Source organism: Xyrauchen texanus, chromosome 40, assembly GCF_025860055.1.
Source record: "Xyrauchen texanus isolate HMW12.3.18 chromosome 40, RBS_HiC_50CHRs, whole genome shotgun sequence".
Taxonomy (NCBI): domain Eukaryota; kingdom Metazoa; phylum Chordata; class Actinopteri; order Cypriniformes; family Catostomidae; genus Xyrauchen; species Xyrauchen texanus.
The window spans coordinates 34,754,361-34,773,322 of NC_068315.1; the positions used below are offsets into that span (position 1 = coordinate 34,754,361).

General features: G+C 46.5%; 1 protein-coding gene across 2 annotated transcripts in view; it reads right to left on the bottom strand.

The window, feature by feature from the left end:
• The window catches only part of LOC127633115 (double C2-like domain-containing protein alpha), a 71,094-nt gene that overhangs the window by 20,157 nt on the left and 31,975 nt on the right, over positions 1-18,962 (bottom strand). The window contains exon 9 of one of the 2 annotated variants that reach the window (XM_052111992.1): positions 1,400-1,520. The exons of the other annotated variant lie outside the window; for it this stretch is intronic. Within the exon in view, the coding sequence (XP_051967952.1) occupies positions 1,448-1,520 (73 nt within the window). The 3' untranslated portion in view covers positions 1,400-1,447. Of the gene's footprint in view, positions 1-1,399; positions 1,521-18,962 lie in introns of those variants that run through there. 2 annotated transcript variants of the gene reach the window in all.

Below are 18,962 nucleotides of genomic sequence, written 5' to 3' on the forward strand. Positions count from 1 at the left end.
ATGTCTGGGATTTGTCTTTGTCTTCATATTGATGTATAGTACTATCATACTTTCTGTGTATTTGATATACTGTGCATTTGACGTGCCCCTCCCCAACTCGTTGTGTCACCTCAAAGGGTCCTTTCCACTTGGCGAGTAATTTGGAGCTCGAAGTAGACAGCAATACAAGCACTTTATCTCCCTGTGTGAATTTGCGTAGTTCCCTGTGTGAATTAGAACGGCATTGACGTTCTCCTGTGTTACCTGCCCCAAAGTGTTAAGTTTTGCTCTAAGGTCAAGAACGTATTGAATTTTGTTTTTGCTATTCGAAGATCCTTCCTCCCAAGCTTCCTGAATGATGGTGAGCATGTCACGCAGCCGACGCCCATACAGTAGCTCAAAGGGGAAAACCCTGTGGAGGCTTGTGGGACCAAACTCACCCTAACATGCCCCGCCTTGCATCAAGCGTTGGTGGATAGAGGTTTGAGAACCACCCAAATCCACCAAAGCTTGATGTGTATCCACTTTTACCTTTACCATTATCCGATATGCCCCTGCCCAATCGGGGGTGACCTTTTATTTTCTTCCTCTCACTCTTTTGTGTACAGCGTTGTTATTTCTTCACTCAGGCAATAATTAACTTCCAGTATAAACATAAAACACTCATAAGATCTCGAACACTGAAGAACATGCTACAGCTGTACACTAGGTCTCTCACTCTCTTCTGATTCTCCCTCACTCTGATGTTCTGGCATGCCTTATCAGGCCTCCATCAGCTATAACTATAATGAGAGACATGTGTTAGAGTAATCATAACCCAGGTGATGAGCCTTACCGCTCTCCCTCTCTTGCAGACAGACACATATCCATGCCACCCATGCCACAAAATTGTATATAGAACCCCTTTGAGAAAGCTGAAGGCAACTGTGTAACACAGGAGAACACACAACTCCATACGATGTTGGTTAATGGAGAAAAATAACCTTGGGAGAAACAATGCTCATTGTGGGGCCAGTTCCCCTCTGGCTAAATAACATGAATATAATGCCAATATTAGTTATTTGTGAGCAGTGTAAGTCATGGTTTACAATTCATAAACTAAGTATGCTTTAAGGTCAGTGTTTAAAAAAGTTTCAAACTTTTTTATGAACTGTAAGATTAATGACTAATATCTTTGACGTCCATTCCGGATTAACTGCAGAAGTTCACATAGATGCATTTTCCTTTGTTAGTTGGCCGATGAAGGCTTTTGCTGGCAATTAATTTATAGTCTATGTTTTCCATTTTAAGTGTGTAGTCCATCAATCAACAAAGGTGATGCAAGCAGAGATCAGCAAGATGCATCGCAGTTCAACCGGCAGGATATTTCGGTGAGGTTCGGTAGGGTCCATCCTAAGTCCAAGGTTCAGGCAGTGGCATATGAAGTTTCCAATGTCTTACAGTTGGAGTTAGCTGTAGTTTGTCATCGTCATTTAGTGACACGTAGCAGTGGAGTCCGACACCAAGCAGGAAAGAAGCTAGATCTGGCCAGCTCTGTCAACCTTGGGATATAAATCCAGAGTTTGAGACATGGAAACAAATAGAATTGTATTAGCTTAGATGCCATTCAATTTTATGCAGAAAAATAGATCATGATAGATGTTTCTGATTCCAGCAGACCTAACTAAAGCAGCCTACTTTTGAGTTTATGCCTGGTTAAATAGATGAGTCTTTAGTCTTGACTTAAACTGAGTGTGTCTGCATCCCAAACAGTGTTAGGGAGACTATTCCATAGTTTAGGAGCCAAACAGGAGGATGACCTTTTGTGGATTGTGATATTCTAGAAAATATTAACAAGCCAGAATTTTGTGATCGTAATGAACGTGACGGAATATAGTGTGTCAGAAGGTCACTTATGTACTGTGGAGCAAGACCATTCAAAGTTTTATATGTAGTTAACAGAATTGTTTTATTTATATGACATTTAACAGGTAGTCAATGTAAAGACGATAAAATGGGGCTAATGTGATCATATTTCTTGGTTCTAGTCAGCACTCTGGCAGCTTTATTTTGAACCAATTGAAATGTATTTATTGAACTTGCTGGGCATCCTCCCAGTAATTGATTACAATGATCTAGTCTTGAGGTCATGAATGCATGAATTTGTTTTTCGGCATCAGCATCAGAGTGCATTTGTTGAGGTGGAAGAATGCTGTTCTACAAACATTGGAAATTTGATTTTGAAAGGACAGATTGGTAGTCAAATTATATTTTAGCGGCTTATTTATTAGAGATTTTTGCTCCAATAATTAGTACCTCTGTTTTATCAAAATTGAGTTGAAGTACATTTCAAGCCATCCAATCTTTGATTTCATTGATGGAGAATTGTGAATTTTCTTTGGGTTTAGGAGAAATATGAAGTGGGTATCATCGACATAACAGGGGAAACTTATTCCATGATTCCTGATAATATCTCCCAGGGGAAGCATATATAAGTAGAAATGCAGAGGCCCTAGAACTGATCCCTGTGGCACCCCATACTTAACTTTTGTTTGATTTGACAATTCCTCATTTACACATACAAAGTGGTAGCGGTCTGATAAATAGGACCTAAACCATGCTAATGCAAGTTCACTAATGCCAACATAATTCTCCAGCCTATTCAAGAGAATGTCGTGATCTATTGTGTTGAAGGCAGCACTAAGATCTAAAAGCCTAGTAGAGAAATGCAGCCACGATGATAAGAGCAAGTCATCTGTAACTCTGAGATGTGCAATCTCTGTATTGTGATGCGGCCTAAATCCTGACTGAAATTTTAATATATACCATTTCCCTGTAAAAATGAACATAGTTGGGAGGATTCTACATTTTCTAGTAGTTTCGACATAAATGGTAGATTTGAAATCGGTCTGTAATCAGCCTATTCTTGAGGATCAAGCTTCTTAATAAGCGGTTTGATAACTGCCATTTAATGTTACTTGGGACATGTCCTAAGGATAGAAAGGAGTTAATCATATTAAGAAGAGATTCTGAGATTACAGGGAATACCTCTTTTAAGAGCTTAGTTGGTATTGGATATAACATACATGTTGTGGGTTTTGATTTTTTTAAGTTTTGTAAGCTCTTCCTGACCTATGACAGCGAAGCATTGCGAAGGTTGCTCATGTGGAAAAATACTGTTTTCTGAGCTGCTGTGATAATTCCAATTTTATTTTTGATTATTTCAATTTTATCATTAAAGAAATTAATGGTCATTATTTTTGACCTGCGACGGAATATCTGGTTCAGTCGATACTTTATTCCTAACCAATTTTGCCACAGTACTGAATAAACACATGATTGTTGTGGTTATTTTCTATGATTTTGCTATAATATGCTGACCTGGCAGCTTTTAGTGTCTATCATCTAATTTTTTATTCTTCGACTTACGCTCCATTTTCTGAGTTGCTCTCCTGAGAGCATGAGTGTGATCACTGTACCATGGTGCAGGACTTTTTCTTAAAATTTCTTTAATCGAAGGAGGACGACACTATCAAGAGTGCTAGAGAAGACTATTCATAATCTCTGTTTTTACTTCAAGTTCTTCTAAACTTTTTGGCATGCTGAGTATGTGAGACATTTCTGGAAGATTATTAGTAAAGCTATCTTTAGTGGTCGTAAGACTAGTTCTACCTGAATGACAGCATGGTGTAGATTGAGTGACATTTGCTGATCGCAGCAAACAAGAGACGAGGTAATGATCTGAGATGTCATCGCTATGTGGCAGAATTTCTATAGTATCAACAGCAACTCCATATGACAGAATTAAATCTAGCATATGATTATGGCAATGAGTTGGTCCTGTCACATTTTGACTGAGAGTTGAGAATATCATTAAATGCGAATCCCAATGTGTCATTTTCATTATCTATGTGAATGTTGAAATCACCAACAATTAAAGCTCTATCTACAGTAACTACGAGATCTGATAGAAAATTCGCAAATTCACCAAGGAAATCTGAGTACAGCCCGGGTGATCTATATACTGTTGGAAGGTGAAAAGACGACAGAGGTTTTTTTATTTATATCTGATGGTGTCACATTAATCATTATTAATTCAGAAGACTTATATCCTGTCCTCTGAGTAACACCAAATACTTCACTGTAGCAACACCTCCTCCTCGACCCTTCAGATGAGGCTCAAGTTTATAATAATAACCTGGAGGAGTAGATTCATTGTTTGGTTTGTTTACAGTTTTTAGTTTTTTTTGTCTTGGATGTTGTCTGCCTTATTGTATACGACAGACAAAAGCTTTTGGACATTGGTTCGGCAATTACACCCTGAAAACTGGACTTCAAATTCCTCAACGCCGACCCACTGTTTACAAACACGCCAGCGGACCCCTTTGTCTGTGCTGCCCGGCTGCGGAAATGCAGAAGGAAAGGGGAAAAAGAGCTGGCGTTCTCATCAGAGTAAGACGTTGCGCAAATCGACCCCAGCTACCCAGTATACTACTGGCAAATGACCAGTCTCTGGAAAACCCGCAGGTTTCTCCGTGCACCGAGCGGACAGAGCAAAACATCTCTCAGGTAAAAGCAGAGGTGGTGGTGTATGTTTTATGATCAACAAATCATGGTGTGATCAGAGGAACGTACACTTTATCAAGTCTTTCAGCTCTCCTGATCTGGAATGTCGACCATTCTGGGGGAATTCACAGCGGTCATTATCACTGCTGTGTACATCCCCCCACAAGCCGACACAGACCGAGCACTCAAGGAACTGTATGGGAGTATAAGTGAGCAGGAAACTGCGCACCCTGAGGCCGCGTTCATTGTTACCGGGGACTTTAACAAAGCCAATTTTAAAACAATCGCACCAAAATACCACCAACACATCAGCTTCAACACAGGTTTTGGACCATTGGTATTCTCCTTTCCGGGATGGCTACATATCCCTCCCCCGCACACCATTTGGCAAATCAGACCACTCTTCTGCTGCTGCCCGTTTACAGGCAGAAACTGAAAAGGGAAGCACCCACCCTCAGAACAAACCAGTGCTGGTCGGACCAATCAGACTCTATGCTACAAGACTGTTTTGATCACGCGGACAGGGAGATGTTCCGGTCCGCCTCTGATGACGACATCGAGGTTTATGCTGATAGCATCACGTGATAACGTGTTTCATCAGGAAGTGCGTAGAGGACGTTGTGCCAACCAAAACAATACAGCTCTACCCCAACAAGAAACCATGGGTTAACGGCGATGTTCGCACGGCACTTAATGCGAGGACCTCCGCTTTTATTTCTGGGAATGCGGAGGAGCATAAACAAGCCAGTTATGCCTTCCATAACTCTATCAGTGCAGCCAAACGCCAGTACAGGCAGAAAATTGAAGGACAGTTCAACACCACCCACTCTAGAAATATGTGGCAGGGAATTAACATCATCACGGACTACAAAGGGAATAAAAATTCCGCCGTGAACACCGTTGCCTCTCTCCCGGATGAGCTTAATACATTTTATGCTTGTTTCGAGGACAGCGACACACTGCCCTCGTGGCCGATGATACAGAGGATGGTTCACTCTCCGTCTCTGTTACAGATGTAACCCGATCCTTCCGATGGGTGAACATCCGTAAAGCCGCGGGTCAAGATGGCATTCCGGGCCGCGTCATCAGAGCATCCACGAACCAATTAGCTGGTGTTTTTACGGACATTTTCAATCTGTCCCTCTCCCTGTCTGTAGTCCCCACATGCTTCAAAACGTCCACCATTGTGCCTGTACAAAAGCAATCAAAAATCACTTGTTTAAATGACTGGCGTCCTGTTGCTCTGACCCCCATCATCAGCAAATGCTTTGAGTGGCTAATCAGAGATCTCATCTGCTCTGCTCTGCCCACCTCTCTGGACCCATTGCAGTTTGCCTACTGCAACAACCACACGACTGATGATGGCATTGCATCTACAATACACACTGCTCTCTCCCACCTGGAAAAAAGGAACACATATGTGAGAATGCTGTTTGTAGACTACAGCTCAGCATTCAACACCATAGTGCCCTCCAAGCTTGACGAGAAACTCCGGGCTCTGGGCTTAAACAGCTCGCTGGATCCTGGATTTCCTGTCAGGCAGACGTCAGGTGGTTAGAATGGGCAGCAACATCTCCTCATCACTAACCCTCAACACTGGAGCCCCGCAGGGCTGTGTTCTCAGCCCACCCCTGTATTCCCTATACACACATGACTGTGTGGCAACACATAGCTCCAATGCCATCATTAAGTTTGCTGACGATAGGACAGTGGTAGGTCTGATCACTGACAATGACGAAACAGCCTACAGAGAGGAGGTGCACACTCTGACATGCTGGTGTCAGGAGCACAACCTCTCCCTCAATGTCAGTAAGACCAAGGAGCTTGTAGTGGACTTCAGGACGAAAGACAGAGAACACAGCCCCATCACCATTAATGGAGCACCGGTAGAGAGAGTCAGCAGTTTCAAGTTCCTCGGTGTCCACATTACTGAGGAGCTCACATGGTCCGTCCACACTGAGGCCGTTGTGAAGAAGGCTCACCAGTGCCTCTTCTTCCTGAGATGGCTGAGGATGTTTGGAATGAACCACCACATCCTCACACGGTTCTACACCAGTACTGTAGAGAGCATCCTAACTGGCTACATCACCGCCTGGTATGGCAATAGCACCGCCCACATCTGCAAAGCCCTGAAAACGGTGGTGCGAACTGCCAGAAACATCATCGGAGGTGAGCTTCCCTCCCACCAGGACATATATAAAAGGCGGTTTGTGAAAAAAGCTATGTTGTTTATTGTAATTGGTATATGTCTCGTCACTGTCATGACTGCTATGTTGCTCGGAACTGCACTCAAGTCAGGTTTCAATCAAACAGAGCACATCCAAATTATGATCTGTAATAATTTTATTTAAAATGAGTGCTTTGGTTGAAAGAGATCTAATGTTTAGTAGCCCTACCTTTATATGATTTTTATCTTAAATTATTTTGTTTATTTTCAATTTTGTCATTAATAAAAAAAATTCTCAATTATTTAGTGAGAATTTTGTGTTTGGTAGTTCGGGGAATAGACACAGTATCTATATGATTACTAGTTGATACAGTTTCTATGTGTTGTAGTTTATGTGACCTGTGGGATTTCTAAAGGCAGCTTGCAGACATTTGGATTAACCAGTTTGTCTGCTTCCTGAACTGGGTCCCATTTATTAAAATACTATCACTATTAAGACTACGAGCCATACTACTAGAGTGAAGAGCGTCAACTTCCCTGAATGGATGAAGTCCGTCTCACTTTGCAGGTCAGGTCTACCCCAAATTGTCTATAAATCCTATGCTATTCTCGGAACACCATTCAGACATCCAGCCATTCAGTGACACTAATCTACTATAAACCTAATCACCATGTTGAGCAGGGAGGTGGCCAGAGCATATTACAGTGTCTAACATTGTTTTTGCAAGTTCACAAACCTCTTTAGCATTATCTTTAGTGACCTCCGTCTGGCGAAGCTGGACATTGCAAGTGCCGACATTAATACAAATTGTAGAAAATCTACGTTTAGCATTAGCCAGCAATTTTAAACTTGATCTGATGTCAGATGCTCAAGTTCCAGTAATGCATATAACAATGGTGGCTGGAGTCTCTATTTCCATGTTCCTTACAATAGAATCACTAATTATTAAGGCTCTTTCAACATGATTCTCAGTGGGTGTATCACTGAGTGTGGAGAATCGATTGGAATCTCTAACAGGAACGGGAGAGTGGTGTTGATTTGCTGAGTGAGTATGTCGCCGAGATGTTACCCAAAGGCCCTGCTGCTGGAGCTCCACAGCCGGAACAAGGTGTGTGTGTTGCTCGCTGTTCTACCCACATCCAAAACAGTATCTACTGGCTTCTCTTTCTCACTGACCTCCACAAGCGTTTGAATGCGTGTCTCTAATTCATTAACCTTCTCTGTCAGCCTGACTAATTCCTTATATTTAACAATGGTGGCTGGAGTCTATAAAACGGACCATCAAACACCATCCCCCAAAATCGCAAACGCTGATGCTTCTCTCGCAGACGAGCTGAACACTTTTTACGCTTGCTTCGAGGCTGCAGTTTACTGCGCTAATGGAGCTGACAGTGACAATAGTGATAACAGCTGCTTGTATGCGGAGAGCATTAATGATGGAAATGCATTCACCATCACTGAGTGCAACGTGAGAAAGGCTTTCCGGAGAGTGAACATAAGAAAAGCAGCAGGACCAGATTGAATCTCAGGTCAGGTCTTCAGAGCCTGCACTGACCAGCTAGCACCAGTGTTCACAGAGTTATTCAACCTCTTCCTGGAATAGTCAGTAATTCCAACCTGCTTTAAACAGTCCATCATTGTTCCTATCCCGAAGAAACCCCAACCTTCCTACCTTAATGACTATCATCCTGTACCCTGAACGGTGATGAAGTGCTTTGAAAGACTGGTCAGATACTTCATCACCTCCTCACTACCTGACACCCTGGATCCTTTACATTTCGCTTACGACCAAATCGCTTATACAGACGATGACACACACAGTCCTAGATCATCTGGACAAGAGGAATGGAAATTATGTTAAAAATTCTGTTTGTTGATTACAGTTCAGCTTTTAATACTTAATTCCCTCTAAACTCACCACCAAGTTGGAGGACATAGGATTTAGCCCATCTCTGTATCAGTGGATCTCCAACTTCCTGACTGACAGGCCACAAGCAGTAAGGGTGGGCAGACATGTCTCACCCCTCTCACCCTCAGCACTGGAGCCCCCCATGTTTGTGTTCTAAGCCCCATGCTGTACTCATTGTAAACATGTGACTGTGTGGCCACTTCCAACTCCAACACCATTGTCAAGTTTGGTGATGACACTGTTGTGGTGGGCCTGATCTCTGATAATGACGAGAGGGCCTATCTGCAGGAGATCAAAGGCCTGGAGGACTGGTGCCAGAAGAACAACCTCCTTTTGAATGTCAGCAAGACAAAGGAGCTGATTGTGGACTTCAGCACAAAGCAGGCGAGGTACTACCACTCCATTATGATCAACGGGGCCACAGTGGAGAGAGTGGACAGTTTCCAATATCTTAGCATACACATCTCACATGATTTGTCATGGAGCTGCCACATTAAAGAGCAACATGCAGGTTGAATTTATAACTGAATTAATACTTTATATTGTCTGCAGAGGTCTTTTAAAAACACATATGTAGAAATTACTAATGAAATCTCATTTGATGAAAATGTGCTAGTCTCTGGAATACGCCTTTCCCGCTATCAACGCGTCATATGACGTAGGGCGAGGCAAACAAAAGAGCTCGCGGTCAGCTGCTCTCATTGTGGGTGTTGATGTAGTTAGAGCAGTAGTGAGAGACAGAAAGTTTTAGAGAAGCCATAATGGTAAATTATTGTGTTTGTGCTGGTTGCACGAATTCCAGCCTGTCAGGACATCGTGTCCATCATTTTCCTTCTAGAAAAAACAAGGCTTTTCGGTCTTGAGTGCGTTTTGTGCAGGTGAAGAGAGCAGACTTCACTGCCGCGTCTGTTACCACACACTTCGGTCGTTTGTGGCGCACATTTCACTCCGGTGAATTATCGACCTGGAGATTTGTTGGAGTCTCGGATGGGATTTCGGAGTAAGGACCACGTGAGGCTGATTACTGATGCTGTTCCCTCGGTGCACTCGATGGAATCAAGTCCACCGTCAAAGTGTACACCGGATTTTGGCGCGGGCTGGACTGGAGGACAAAGTGCTAACGTTAGCAGACATTCTGTGCAACGAAAACGAGGACTTAGCAGAGTAAGTCTTACTTTTAATTATTTTAACTTTTAATTTGCTCATAATTATAGGCCTGTGGGCCATCATAGGCATGTTCGTCCACACCGGAGAACTCTGTTTCTTCATTCGCATCCATTGTAACCTGAGCTTGAACTTGAGCAGACTCCCTCGCCCATCGTCACTTCCGGTTAGTGCTTTATAGACGCGGAAGTTATTTTATCACAATTTATCTCAAAATATCGTTAATGGCTAAATATATATTACTCCAGTTCAGAAAATCTAGTTGTTTTATCATCAACATACACTATGCTATATAGGGGTGTCCAACCTGCATGTTGCTCTTTAACACCCTGGTGAAGAAGCAACTTTACCACCTCAGGTGCTTAATGGACTTTAATCTATCCTCTATGGTGCTAAAGAACATTTACACCTGCAGTATTGAGAGCATCCTGACAGGAAACATCACAGCCTTGTTTGGAATCTGCACAAAACAAGATAGACTGGCTCTTCAAAGAGTGGTGCGTTCAGCTGAGCGCATCACCCACATCAAACTCCCTGACCTGCAGTCCATCTACAGCACACAATGCTGGACCAAAGCCAGGAAGATCCTGAAAGACCTCAGCCATCCTAATAATGGACTCTTCTCTTTGTTGTAGTCAGGGAAATGCTTCCGCTCTCTGATGGCCAAAACAGTGAGAATGAGATGGAGCTTCTTTCCCCAGGCCATCCGTGTTCTGAACCAAGGACAACACCAGGACTAGTTTCACTATTCAACACCAAACACTTGAAGCAATATTACGCTCTGCATTATCATATTATATGTTATCATTATTATACATCTACAACATCACCTCTATAACATCAGCCTGTTACAGCCCTACAATTACACTTTACCTTGCACAATGTACATATTGCCAGTCAAACTGTTTCTGCTACCACCTCTACATCTGTCATTATGCATTACTACATATTCATATGCATACTTTGTATCTCTCTGATTGTGTCTAGAAAAACTGTACAAAACAATTTTTTCTTGTTTTGCTCAATAAACTCCTGACTTTTTTGCACCTGGAACTCCTGAACACCTATTATGCCCCTTTTCACAAGATGTAATTTCAATCTTTGGTGTCCCCAGGATGTGTCTGTGAAGTTTCATCTTAAAATACCCTACAGATAATTTATTATACCATGTTGAAAATGCCAATTTTGGGGTGGGAATAAAAAGGAGTGATGACAAGTGACTTGCTCTTATCATTTGATCGAGGCTGCATTTCTCTTCTAGTGCTTTTAGATCTTAGTGCTGCATTCAACACGAGAGATCGCGACATTCTCTTGAATAGGCTAGAGAATTATGTTGGCATTTATGGACTTGCATTAGCATGGTTTAGGTCCTATTTAGCAGACTGCTACCACTTTTTCTATGAGGAATTTTCAAACCAAACAAAAGTCAATTATGGAGTGTCACCGGGATAAGTTTTAGGGCCTCTGCTTTTCTCATTGTATATGCTTCCCCTGGGAGATATTATCAGAAATCGTGGAATAAGTTTCCACTGTTATGATGACGATACCCAACTTTATATTTCTTCAAAACCTGATGAGATTTCACAATTCTCCAAATTAGCAGAGTGTATCAATGAAATAAAAGATTGGATGGCCAGAAATTTCCTTCTACTCAATTCCAACAAAACAGAGGTACGAATTATTGAACCAAAAAACTCTAAAAAATACGCCGCTAAAATATCATTTGACTCTCGAAGGATGTACTGTTACATCATCTTCAACAGTGAAGAACTTAGGTGTTATATTTTATACCAATCTATCCTTTGAAAATCAAATTACCAATGTTTGTAGAACAGCATTTCCCCTTCTGTCGCTCTCTCGACGTTGTGTCGGAGAAGCGACACTAGGGGTCTCTCTTGAGTGCCGAAATATGCCTCTGACTTATGAAAAAAGGCCAATGAGAAGTTGTCAGACAGTATTTGCATACCCCGCCCACGGACATACGGGTATTTAAGTGGGCAAATACGGTGAGTTAATTCAGAAAATTTCTTCGGAGCCGATGGTAGTGCATGCAGTCTGCTGTGAGTCACACACACCAGTTCCTGCTTTTTCCTCTGACGATCTGCATGCTGTTGGATTGACGACGCATAACAGCGGCTTTCTCCTTCTTGCACGGCTGTGCATTTTTGCCACTAGGTGCTTCAACAGCGCAGACAACTCGAAAGAGTTATTCTAAAAAGAGTAATTTCCTCTAAAAGAGCAAAACACAGCAGCATTGAACATCCTTTTCAGGACGCGTCTTTATAAAGATGCCTTTCCGCCCCTGTGTTGTTCATGGATGCGGTAGAATGCTCTCCGCTTCAGATGGCCACAGGCGTTGTCTCGTGTGTCTGGACAGCGATCACACCGAGGCTGCATTTGTGGATGGTTCATGCTCTCACTGCGAGAGCATGACCATGGCAACGTTGTGGTCGCGGCTTGTTTTCAACAGAAAGCCACTCCAGCCGCCCCCCCATATTGCGCCTTCTTCCCACGGGATTGAGGACGATGTGGCTGGCGCTGGAGGCGATCTGGGGATGGCAGCAGATACAGCTCCGCCGGGTACGCCCCCTCGGACCACCCGCTGCCCCGAACGTCATCTATGGTTGAACTTGGTTGAGATGTGTGAAACCGACAAGACGCGCTTCCTGAACACCCCTGTCTCCCAGTTCGGCCTCTTCGGCGACACGCGGTGAAGAAGCAGACGGAGGCCATCTCTCAGATTATGCCCCGCCGTAAACCTGCCGCCACGGGTCATGCCACGTCCGCTCGCCGAGGGTGTCCCCCTGCGGCTAAGAAACACCCAGCTCTGCCTCAACCCAGCCCAGCCCTAGCGGGGGCTGCGGTACCCACATTCTCAAAAAAAGAGCTATTTCCTTTGTCTCTGGGTCACCTGGCCCGCAAGACTTTGCTTCCAGATCTCAACAGTCCCGGCTTCCTGAACAGTCCCACGACTGTTCCCCGGCCCCCCCATGTCCTATTTTTCCCGGAAGTGCACGATGAGCACCCCTCTCCACTGGTCACAGTGCCACTCGCTCATCTGCTCTCGCTACCCTTGACAGATACACGGCGATTCCCCAGGTGGATAGGGCGGTTGCGCTCCACCTATGCCCCGGAAACCCTACCACCTGGCAAGGTCGCAGCACCAAAGCCTCGGGACGCACCCTTGCCTCCCGACGCCACATTACCTGCTCGTTACCTGCCAAAATTCTTGTCCCCTTGGTGCCCCTAGCGTGGAGTTTGAATCCATCACGCTGGCTGGGCGTGTTCGACTCGGTTACGCAATTCAGTTAGCCAGGCCCCCGCCCCCCTTCGCAGGCGTCCATTTTTCCGCAGTACACACCGAACGTGCCAATTCCCTGCGCACGGAAATAACAACTCTTTTACTCAATGATGCGATAGAGCCTGTCCCTCCAACCGAAATGAAGAAGGGTTTCTACAACAACTTCGTTGTTCCCAAGAAAGGCAGCGGCTTACGACAGATCTTGGACTTGCAGAGTTTTCAACCGGGCTCTGCTCAAACTCCCACTCAAAATGCTCACGCAAAAACATATCCTGACTTGCGTCCGACATCTAGATTGGTTCGCAGCGGTAGACCTGAAGGACGCGTACTTTCACGTCTCGATTCTGCCGCGACATCAACCCTTCCTATGGTTTGCGTTCGACGGCCAGGCGTATCAGTACAAAGTCGTCCCCTTCGGCCTGTCTCTGTCCCCTCGTGTCTTCACGAAAGTCGCAGAGGCAGCCCTTGCCCCGCTCCGAGAAGCCGGCATTCGCATACTCAACTATCTTGACGACTGGCTCATCCTGGCCCCCTCACAAGAGTTACTATACGCACACAGAGACCAGGTGCTCAGGCACATCAGCCGTTTGGGGCTTCAGGTCAACTGGGAAAAGAGCAACTCACCCCGGTTCAGAGCATCTCTTTTCTCGGCATGGAGTTAGACTTAGTCTCAATGACAGCACGCCTCACCAACGAGTGTGCGCAGTTGGTGCTGAAATGTCTTGCTTCCTTCAAGCCAGGCGCAATGGTCCCTTTAAAACTTTTCCAAAGGCTCCTGGGATATATGGCATCCTCCGTGGCGGTCGCGCCGATGGGGTTGATGCTAATAAAACCACTTCAGCACTGGCTTCAAACTCGAGTCCCGAGACAAGCGCCGTGTGATGATCACCACCGCCTGCCGCCAGACATTCAAACCCTGGACAGACCTCTGCTTTTTACGGGCAGGAGTAACCTTGCAGAAGGTGTCCCGACGCGTCCTGGTCATGACCGACGCCTCCAGATCGGGTTGGGGCACCGTGTGCAACGACCACATGTCACGACTCGCCTGTCGTCTCCTCCTTTGGAGCCAGCAGCGACTCAGGTCACTGCGTGCCACTCACATCCCTGGCAACCTCAGTGTGATAGCGGACACGCTGTCACCACAACGCTTGCCCAGTGGAGAGTGGAGGCTTCACCCCCAGTTGGTCCAGCTGATTTGGGAACGGTTCGACAAGGCCCAGGTAGACCTGTTTGCCTCCCGAGAAACCTCCCACTGCCCACTCTGGTATGCCCGAACAGAGGCTCCCCTCGTGGCAGACGCACTGGCACACAGCTGGCCCACGGGGCTGCACAAGTACGCATTCCCCCCAGTGAGCCTTCTTGCACAGGTGCTGTGCAAGTTCAGGGAGGACGAGGAGCAAGTCACCTTAGTGGCCCAGTACTGGCCCACTCGGACTTGGTTCTCGGACCTTACGCTTCTCGCCCCACCCTGGCGAATTCCCCTGAGGAAGGACCTACTTTCTCAGGGACGGGGCACGCTCTGGCATCCGCACCCAGACCTCTGGAACCTCCACATCTGGCCCTTGGGACGCGGAAGATCTATCCAGTCTAACACCTACTGTCGTAGACACAATCAACCAAGACAGAGCCCCTTCTACCAGGCATCTTTACACCCTAAAGTGGCACCTGTTCACAAATTGGTGTTCTTCCCGGGCTGAAGACCCACAGAGGCGCACAGTTAGGTCAGTGCTTTTATTTCTACAGGAGAGATTGGAGGGGAGGCTGTCCCCTTCCACCCTTAAGGTGTATGTCGCCTCCATTGCGGCTCACCACGATGCAGTAGACAGCAAGTCTCTGGGTGCCCGGAGGTTAAATCCCTCCCGGCCAAGCCTGTTCCCTCCTTGGATCTCTCAGTGGTCCTCACGGGCCTCCAGAGACCCCCCTTCGAGCTGCTAGATTCAGCTGGACTTAGGGCTCTCTCTCTCAAAACGGCCCTGCTGATCACGCTTGCCTCCATCAAGAGGGTCGGGGACCTGCAAGCATTCTCTGTCAGCGACACTTGCCTGGAGTTCGGTCCGGCAGACACATATGTGATCCTAAGACCGCGACCGGGCTACGTGCCAATTGATCAATTGGATCAAAATGCAACAGCCAGAGTGCTGACAAGATCCAAGATGATAATTTAAGCCCCATTTTATCGTCGTTACATTGGCTACCTGTTCAATTTCTTATTAATTAAAAAATTCGGTAAACTACGTACAAAGCTTTGAATGGTCTAGCTCCGCAGTACTTAAGTGACATTCTACCATGCTATATTCCATCATGTTTATTATGATCACAAAATTTGGGCCTTTTAATAGCTCCTAGAATATTAAAATTCACAAAAGATGCTAGATCCTTTTCATATTTGGCTCCGAAACTATGGAATAGTCTCCATAACACTGTTCGAGATGCAGACACACTCACTCAGTTTAGGTCTAGACTAAAGAATCATCTATTTAGCTAGGCATACACCCAATTTATACTTCAACTAACAATTTAGGCTGCTTTAGTTAGGTCTGTCAGAACCAGAAACAGTGATCATGATCCATAACTCTGTAATAAATTGAATGGCATCTATGCTAATATTATTGTATTTGTTTCCCAGTCTCATCCTTGGGACTCCTATCCTGAGGTCACCAGAACCGGGTGGATCCAGCTCCATTCCTGCTTTGTTGGACTCCACTGCTACGTGTCGCTGTGTGATGATGACTATTAGTAGCCGGTGCCAGCCAAACATCACTTCAGTCTATTACGATGGACTTCAGAGGAGGAACTGATGCAAACTCCAACAATAAGATATGGGATACTTCATATTCCATTGCCTGAACCTTGGATTTAGGATAGACCTCACCGAAATTACCGGCCAGGTTGAACTGCGATGCACCTAACTGATCTCTGACTGCTGGTCTAATGATGGACTACACATATACATGCACTATCAATGAATTGCCAATGAAACCCTTCATCAGACAACTAACAAGGACAATTGCATCTATGTGAACTTCTGCAGTCAATCGAGTATGGACTTCAAAGACATTAGTCATTAATATTACAGTTCATACAAAGTCTTTGTTTAAACACTGACCCTTAACAATTACTTAATTCATTTTAAACCATGACTTGCACTATAAATAACTAATATTGGCAATATATTCATGATGTTAGCCAGAGGGGAACTGGCCCCCACAGTGAGTCTGGTTTCTCCCAAAGTTATTTTTCTCCATTAACCAACATCTTATGGAGTTTTGTGTTCCTTGCAACAGTCGCCTTCAGTCACTGGGGTTATAAAAACAATTATTATTATTTAATTAAATATGATGAATTATATTTCATCAAACTACACAATGATCACTCTAAGACATTATAGATATTACAGTTATATCTTCTATTAATCTCTGATCTTCTGTAAAGCTGCTTTGAAACGATGTGTGTTGTGAAAGGTGCTATATGCATGTGACCACATCGCATTTGATGTGAACACTAATTCGTCCTGAATGCATCCTGGACAGCAGTGAAGAACCACCCCTCACCTGTTGTAACGCTTGAGCAACGAGGCAGACGAGGAGATGTGGATCCAAATGCAGTTTCGATTTTATTAAATAAACAAACAAGTAAACACAAAGGAACAACCCTCAATGGGGAAATAAAACATAAAACTGAAAACTAAACACGATGAAAACAAACAGAGAACTCAGGCAGGGAACACATACCAGGCTAACAACAAACAACGATAGACAAGGAGTGAACAAAGAACCGAGGTATAAATACATAAACATGGGACAAAGGGGCCAATGAACAAACAGAACTCAAACAAGATAACAAGGTGATTAACAGAAGCAAAATGGCAAATTAACGAGGGCAGGTGCAAACAATGAACGGTGAACACGAAAGCTAACAAAGAGACTATGGAGTTACACAAGGGACAAAAGTGAAAACTAAGGAATGCAAAAGTGACAAAAATGGCAAACAAAAGGGCAACAGTGAAACAAGACAAGGTATACATAACACCTGTCAATCAACAGCTGCTCTAAAACAAGAGTTTGAACGTGGTCGGTTATGAGCGGCTTTAAAAGGAAACAACAGTCCGATCTGAAAATTTTAATTACAGATCTTCTTCATTGTGTCTGATATCAACATGCAGGAATACAGATGACAAGCACGATCATCTGAAGTTCAGGTTAATACAGGAAATCCACTAAATAATGGATTATTCTGCTCGAAATGTTGCGGTGCCGCGTGAGGCGGAGCCAAGGAGGACTTCGGAGGCGGAGCCGTAGAAGACTTGGGAGGCGGCGCCAAAGGAGGCGTAGGCAGGACCGTGGGGGGCTTAGGAGGCGGAGCCGAGGGAGGCCCAGGGGGCGGAGCCGAGGGAGTCCCAGGGGGCGGAGCCGAGGGAGTCCCAGGAGACGGGGCCGAGGGAGGCCCAGGAGGCGGGGCCGAGGGAGGCGGAGCCGGGAAAGAACTAGGAGGCGTCGGAGGCAAGGCTGAGGGAGGCCTCAGAGGCGGAGCCGGGAGTGGCTCTTGCGGCGGGGCCATGGGATGCGGAGCCGTAGGAGGCTCGGGTGGCGGAGCCGCAGGAGGCTCGGGAGGCGGAGCCGCAGGAGGCGGAGCCATAGGAGGCTGAGCCATAGGAGGCGGAGCCGTAGGAGGCTGAGCCATAGGAGGCGGAGCCGTAGGAGGCTCGGGAGGCAGAGCTGTGGGAGGCTTGGGAGGCGGAGCCGTAGGAGGCTCGGGAGGCGGAGCCGTAAGAGGCTCAGGAGGCGGAGCCGTAGGAGGCTCGGGTGGCGGAGCCGCAGGAGGCTCGGGAGGCGGAGCCGCAGGAGGCGGAGCCGTAGGAGGCTCGGGAGGCAGAGCTGTGGGAGGCTTGGGAGGCGGAGCCGTAGGAGGCTGAGCCATAGGAGGCGGGGCCCTGGAAGGCTCAAGAGGCTTGAGGGGCGGAGCCCTGGTAGGCTCTAGAAGCTTGAGGGGCGGAGCCCTAGAAGGCTCGAGAGACTTGGGAGGCGGAGCCCTGGAAGGCTCGAGAGGCTCGAGAGACTTGAGAGGCGGAGCACTGGAAGGCTCGAGAGGCTCGAGAGACTTGAGAGGCGGAGCCCTGGAAGGCTTGAGGGGCTTGAGAGGCGGAGCCCCAGGAAGATCGGGAGGAGGAGCTCTGGAAAGCTCGGGAGACTTGAGAGACGGAGCCCTGGAAGACTCGAGAGACTTGAGAGGCGGAGCCCTAGGAGGCTCGGTAGGAGGAGCCCTGGAAGACTCAAGGGACTTGAGAGACGGAGCCCTGGGAGGCTCGGGAGGAGGAGCCCTGGAAGACTCGAGAGACTTGAGAGGCGGAGCCCTAGGAGGCTCGGGAGGCGGAGCTCTGGAAAACTCAGGAAGCTCGGAGGACAGAGCTCTAGGAAGCTCGGGAGGCGGAGCTCTGGAAAGCTCGGAAGGCTCGAAAGGCAGAGTACTAGGAAGCTCGGAAGGCGGAGCTCTGGAAAGCTCGGAAGGCCCGGAAGGCAGAGTACTAGGAAGCTCAGAAGGCGGGGCACTGGGAAGCTCGGAAGGCGGAGCTCTGGAAAGCTCGGAAGGCGGAGCACTGGGAAGCTCGAGAGGAGCTGACTCTTGGACGGGCGCGACCACTGGCGCTGGCCTTTGGACGGTCATGGCTACTGGCGCTAGCTCTTGGACGGTCGTGGCTACTGGCACTGGCTCTTGGACGGTCATGGCTACTGGCGCTGGCTCTTGGACGGTCATGGCTACTGGCGCTGGCTCTTGGACGGTCATGGCTACTGGCGCTGGCTCTTGGACGGTCATGGCTCTGGCGCTGGCTCAGGGACGGTCGAGGCTACAGGCGCTGGCTCAGGGACGGTCCAGGCTACAGGCGCTGGCTCAGGGACGG